The sequence below is a fragment of the Punica granatum genome, chromosome 3, assembly GCF_007655135.1.
Source record: "Punica granatum isolate Tunisia-2019 chromosome 3, ASM765513v2, whole genome shotgun sequence".
Lineage (NCBI taxonomy): Eukaryota > Viridiplantae > Streptophyta > Magnoliopsida > Myrtales > Lythraceae > Punica > Punica granatum.
The window spans coordinates 12,253,425-12,259,007 of NC_045129.1; the positions used below are offsets into that span (position 1 = coordinate 12,253,425).

The 5,583-nt window shown below is 41.6% G+C and overlaps 1 protein-coding gene across 4 annotated transcripts; it reads right to left on the bottom strand.

Moving 5' to 3' along the window:
• Positions 1-454: 454 nt before the first annotated feature.
• On the bottom strand, positions 455-5,266 carry LOC116199528 (probable LRR receptor-like serine/threonine-protein kinase At5g63710). Of its 4 annotated transcripts, none has more exons than XM_031529901.1 (12): positions 4,977-5,266; positions 4,303-4,443; positions 4,042-4,177; positions 3,849-3,920; positions 3,286-3,429; positions 3,142-3,213; positions 2,988-3,053; positions 2,770-2,840; positions 2,546-2,686; positions 1,939-2,280; positions 1,318-1,712; positions 455-1,076 (listed from the first exon to the last, which is right to left on the bottom strand). In XM_031529901.1, the coding sequence occupies exons 1-12, from the start codon at positions 4,987-4,989 to the stop codon at positions 768-770; spliced, it is 1,902 nt and encodes a 633-aa protein (XP_031385761.1). In that variant the 5' UTR covers positions 4,990-5,266; the 3' UTR covers positions 455-767. The 4 variants fall into 4 exon arrangements, with proteins under 4 accessions (XP_031385761.1, XP_031385763.1, XP_031385762.1 ...); XM_031529903.1 differs by having other exon boundaries at positions 2,546-2,602; positions 4,977-5,265; XM_031529902.1 differs by having other exon boundaries at positions 2,546-2,683; positions 4,977-5,265.
• Positions 5,267-5,583: the final 317 nt, after the last annotated feature.

Consider the following 5,583-nt stretch of genomic DNA (forward strand, 5'->3'; position numbering starts at 1 on the left):
CTCCAAAAAGTTTTCCAAAGAGTGCATTCCCCAAGAATACCATCGCTTCGGGACCAAAAAAATGTCGCCCAAGAGTGGGAAATTTTTGGGCACGAGAAGTCTGAATGCGAAATCAAAGGTTCCAAGTTTTCTCCACATACGAGAAAATTGGCTTGTTGTTTGTGCAAATGGCATATGCATTGCATGTTTTGTTCCTGGTCGGTTTGGGTCAATCTTACACAGATTGCGCGTCTTCAGGCAACCCAAGTCAGGCCGGAGCTGGATGTGTTATTAGGGATGCGGATGGTCGATGGGTGTGGCTGGACCCAGTCGTTGCTTCATCCTCTTGGCCCTCATTTCCATCGCTTCTCGCCGACTGCATCGATTCGCTCTATTATGGAATACTATTCGTGCTTCCGTACACTATCTTTGGCCTACATATCTACCGAAAAATTAAATTAGAAAATAAAGAACATTGAGAAACTGCCTTTTCATTACACGAGATGGAAAACAGAAGCAGCAAAATGAGAGATATGCCACAAAAACACCCAGTATATGTACATATTTCATGTCACTGAAACATAATATGATGATGCCTACGCAAGACTCGGTTAGTCTGTTTCTTCTTCTCGTTCTTTTTTTTTTTTTCCTTTGGTGAACATCTCATTCTTTTTTTTTTTTTCACTACCTAGTATATTAGGCGATATCGAACATCGCAATCCAAAGCTGTTCCTGATTCAAACAGTCTGTCTCCAAAATTCCAGGCGAGTCGTATTACTAGAGCCCTGTTATCTGGCCTTGGATAGCTGTATTGCTTCGAGCTGCGTGGTCTCTTCGACCCAGGCAAAATGGTGAGACATGTATGAGTACTGCTTATTCCTTTCTTCCTCATGCTGCTCCCACTGCGCCCATCTCTCTGACAAACCGACTCCTTGCAGCATGTTGACCACATCCGTCATACTTGGCCGTTCATCAGGCGAGCTCTGGGTGCAGAGAAATGCAACCTGCACGATGGTCTCAACTTCTTTGAGGTCGTACACCGCCAGGTTCTGGTCCACTATATCTTTGAGCCTGTCTTCTCTCAACAGCTTCTTGATCTGTTCACATTGTATCAGACCGATTTAATAATGGTAGTATGTTACGTGAACGATTTCATGAAAAGCCCGTCTCTTCAAAAAAGTTGGCAGGTGACCGGTTCATAATTTTCAACTGGTATTAGAGCACGAATCTGTTTGCTAGCACTGATAAATTCCCCTTAATATCTACTTACCCGACATTCATTTGCACTTAATATCTACCAATTAACGAAATATATACGCGAAGTGATAAAAACCTTACATGGTCAAGCAACAGAACATCCTCCTCCTCCTCGAGCCGGGAGAAGTCGATAGCCCGCTGACCAGTCACAAGTTCGAGAAGTGTTATGCCATAGCCAAAGACATCGGTCTTTTCTGATGATTTACCTGTAGACAGATACTCTGGCGCAATGTGGCCCATGGTGCCTCTTACTTGCGTGGTGACATGAGTGAGCTTTGCATCGACGATCTTTGCTAGCCCGAAGTCGCCAACGACAGGCTCGAAATTATCATCCAGGAGGATGTTAGCGGCCTTTAGATCCCGATGTATAATCTTGGGGTTACAATGCTCGTGCAGGTACTCCAATCCGCAAGCTGCACAGAATGCTATGCGTTTCCTTGTTGGCCAATCCAAGCCCTTCTCCCCAGGTTTCAGATCTATAATCAATCATATCATGTGGAAACGTATTATATATAATGACAGACACCAAGGATACGTTAATGTTCGACAAGATATGTGTACCTGCAACATATTTATATTACAGTTTAAGCTTTTATATACGTTGGCAGCAGTCCAAAAAAAAATTAACGTGGTATATATATCAGTGTCACAGTTTGAATCTTGGAGCTTGTGTTTATCTCCGGTAAGGGAAATTTGAAGTACCTCTCAAGTGGTATGCGACACTAAGGTTCTTCATATACGGGTATATCAGCATTCGCTCCGAAAAGGTTGTACAGAATCCAATCAGTCGAAGGAGGTTCTTGTGAACAGCAACGCTAATGAGTTCTACTTCCCTACAGAAGGCGGCTTCCCCCCCAGGACTGTAGTAGTCAGTTAGTCGTTTGACAGCGATCATTGTGTTGTCTGAAAGGACACCCCTGTAAACCTTGCCAAAGCCACCCTGCCCAATTATGTTGCTCTCACTGAAATTGTCGGTAGCAAGTTGTATTTCCCGCCATGAGAATCTTCTCACTTGGGAAAAAGAGATTTTCCCAACATCATCGCCTAAAGTTAATGAATAAAAACAAGGCTCCAATCACTAAATTGCTGCAAAGGACCAAGGCCTTGTTTGGTGCGATGGAATAGAACGGAACAAAATCATCAATGGAGCAGTCCAATTACGTAGCAAGAATTGTTCTTTCCTTTACTTTTTTTCCAGTTGTTCGTACCAAACAGGGCATGATCCATTATATGGCAATGCGATTGAGAAGAAAGGGGGGGGGGGGGGGGGGGGGGGGGGGGGGGGGGCGGGAGGAGGAAAAAAACTCACCTGCAACGTCAACGAACACATCGCAATTCTGTTTGTGAAACTGGAGGAATCGGTACCCTAAGAGAGCCCCAGTCAACAGAACGAAAACACCGCAACTTACACCAGTTATGACCCCAAGTTTCAGCTTCTTTGATGACACTGCTATGTTTATTCCATCCAAGTTTATTCACAATTTGCTGATGCAGATAAAATTCATCAAGGCTTAGGAAAGGAGGAGAAGAAACCTGGAACTGGTGATTTCGATACACAAGGTTGAGTCAAGTTTGAGCCACATAGAACATGAGTTCCTGTGAAACTGACAATAAAAGAATTTCTCCAATTAAGTCAAGAACTGCGGATATCTATAAGTGATTGCTAAGATAAAATTTCAAATTCCAAGTGGCACCAGTCTGAGCTTATTCAATGTTGTTCAAAAATTTTGAGGAGAAACGTTATGGCATACTTGAAAATTGCCAATGAAAAGAGTGCGCTTGGAACTCTTCCCGTCAAGTCATTGGATGAAAGGTCCCTATCAAAAAGAAAACCATTAGTAAATGAGAAATTTGAACATCAAAGGGCATATATCATCTAAGGAATGTCGGACTAGGTTTGCTTACAATTCTTTCAGTACTGTAATGTTCGCTATTGTGTCGGGAATGGACCCAGATAGGTGATTTCCACTCAGTATACTACACCAAGGTTAAAAGTGTTACAGCATAAATAGGAAGCACAAATTCTCTGACACACGGAGTTATACTCACAGATGCCTTAAATTGGACAGTCGACCCCACGAAGATGGTATAGTGCCACTGAACTTATTATTCGCGAGATTCAGAACTTCTAACTGCTCCATAGTTCCGAGAAAATCAGGTAGTTCACCTGTTAGATCATTGTTCTGCAATTCCCTGCAGCAAATGAGGTCAAAGTGTATTTGTGAAGCGCGGCAGATTTCACCATCAGGGAAGACAGTTCCCGTTCTATTTCCTTCGCACGAAGACTGCATTTAAGTTCCATATTCCCCTTACTTTTCTATGAAGAAGCAAAGGCATATCATAAGTTTTTCGGAGAACCACACTTTCTGAAGTATAATACAAAAGTTACTACCCTTTATTCGAATCTCGGGGAATCTTCTACAACCAAACGGTAAATAGTAACAAAGGACAGACGAGTCTATCGGGAAAAAAACAGAATGAGAAGTTTGTGACAGACAATCAATAACTACCAGCCACTGAAGGGATTCTATATATTTACCTACTTCCTTCCATGAAATCGGTAATAAAGAAAAAAAGGCAAAAGGTAGAGCTATTCTAGTTCGACAACTTACAAGCTGACTAGGTACTTTAATTTGGTGATTGCAGGAGAAAGCGTTCCTGAAAATCCTTTCGATTCCAGGGCCCTGTAATTTCCAGGAAAGAACAGACTTGATTGAATCTAATCCAAGGTTACAATAGTATGAATGTGCGTGAAGCATGATCATAAAAGAAGATTGGAATAAATGGAACAGTTAATGTACTCACAGGGCTACAACATTAATCCCATCTCTGCAGGTGACATGGGACCAACTAAAGCACGGGCTCACAAAGTTATCGTTCCAATCGTTAATAAGATGATTGGAATCATTAAGGACCCTCAGGAAATCGACCAAAGCTTCACCTGAAGAAGTCATAGAGAGCACCAAAGCATTAGATCGTAGTCACCTCAAATATCCTGTTGGAAACACGATCTTGCAATGTATTACAGTTGAAAAATAAAATAAAAAATAAGAAGAGGAAGATAACCTTCGACATCAGGTGCATTGGATGAATAGCTCAAGAACACGAGAATGATGAGCCAGGAAGTAATCAGATTAAGATGAATCCTATGACCGTGGAAGTTTCCCATCATTTTGGCTCGTAACATATTGCCTCTCCTCAATAACTCTGCAGAAAAAGAAACCAATTCTCCATCGATATTGGACTGACTTGCACATAAACATACAATAAGATGTCCACGCACAGCATTCAACACAGAACAAACTGGTTCGGGAAAAATAATAAGCACAAGCAACCTTAAGCAGCCACTTCGATCTCCAATGACTTTCTAAATGACGTTTGAAGAAAACATTGACAATTAATAAGTTCATATAGCCTAGTCCAAGCATCAACTTCTGCATTAACTTGACCGATGCATTAGACACATATAAACTCTCACAGAGTGCAATTTCTCCCCTAAACTCCGGTCATGCTATGAACTTATTTCCCTTACTGAGTTATGATCAATCCAAATATCAAGAAAGCATTATCCTGAATGTAACTAAGCGGGGAAGCAACTCCGCCTCAAGGATAACTCATAAGTTTCGTATCATTCATATCAGTCAAAGCAGATTAGAATCACAACTTCTTCATGATGAAGCTGAAACAAAAAGGGCAACTAACAGAACAGAACAGAACAGAGAGAAAGCTATAGAGCTTGCCTGATTCAACCATAGCTTATCAAACCCGGAAGACAGTATGAAGGTGATGAAGCAGTGGAGAGGATCAATGATGTGGAGGGTGGAGGGAAAAAGATTTGCATATAATACAACAATCACAACCATGATCACCCCATGAAAATCAAGTTGGATTTGAGTTGTGGAGCCCACGAAGCATTTGACAAGGTGGTAAAAGGGAAGGGGGTGAAAGAATTCTGGGAAGGGCCAGTTGGACGTGAAAGTGGAATGGAACAATACCATGAGGAAAAGGAGTATAATAGTGAAAGCTAAAATTTGTAATGTGATGAATATATATATCTGCTTTTGGTTCTTTTGGGTGGTGGTGGGAAATGGAGAATGAGAATCCCACTCACTCCCTGCCCTCCAAATTAATGGACCTCTGCCTGTCCTTTCTTTCTCTCATTCTTTCCTCTCTCTGTCTTTGTGCTTTATTTTGATTTGATAATTGCAATTAAAGAACTGCCATTATCCCATTGGCACTTCTTTTATTCCTCCTTTATGCAAATAATGGTGCTGATGCTAATGTTCCATTCCTTTCCATCATAGTCTCAGAGAGAGAGAGAGAGAGAGAGAGAGAGAGAGAGAGAGA

Bases quoted from the DNA above. Each gene is read 5' to 3' on its own strand.
- LOC116199528 (XM_031529901.1), bottom strand. The intron at 2,687-2,769 runs GTTTCTTCTCCT...GAATAAACATAG, and splicing joins ATCGAAATCACCAGTTCCAG to CAGTGTCATCAAAGAAGCTG. The intron at 2,281-2,545 runs GTGAGTTTTTTT...CATTAACTTTAG, and splicing joins TGTGTTCGTTGACGTTGCAG to GCGATGATGTTGGGAAAATC.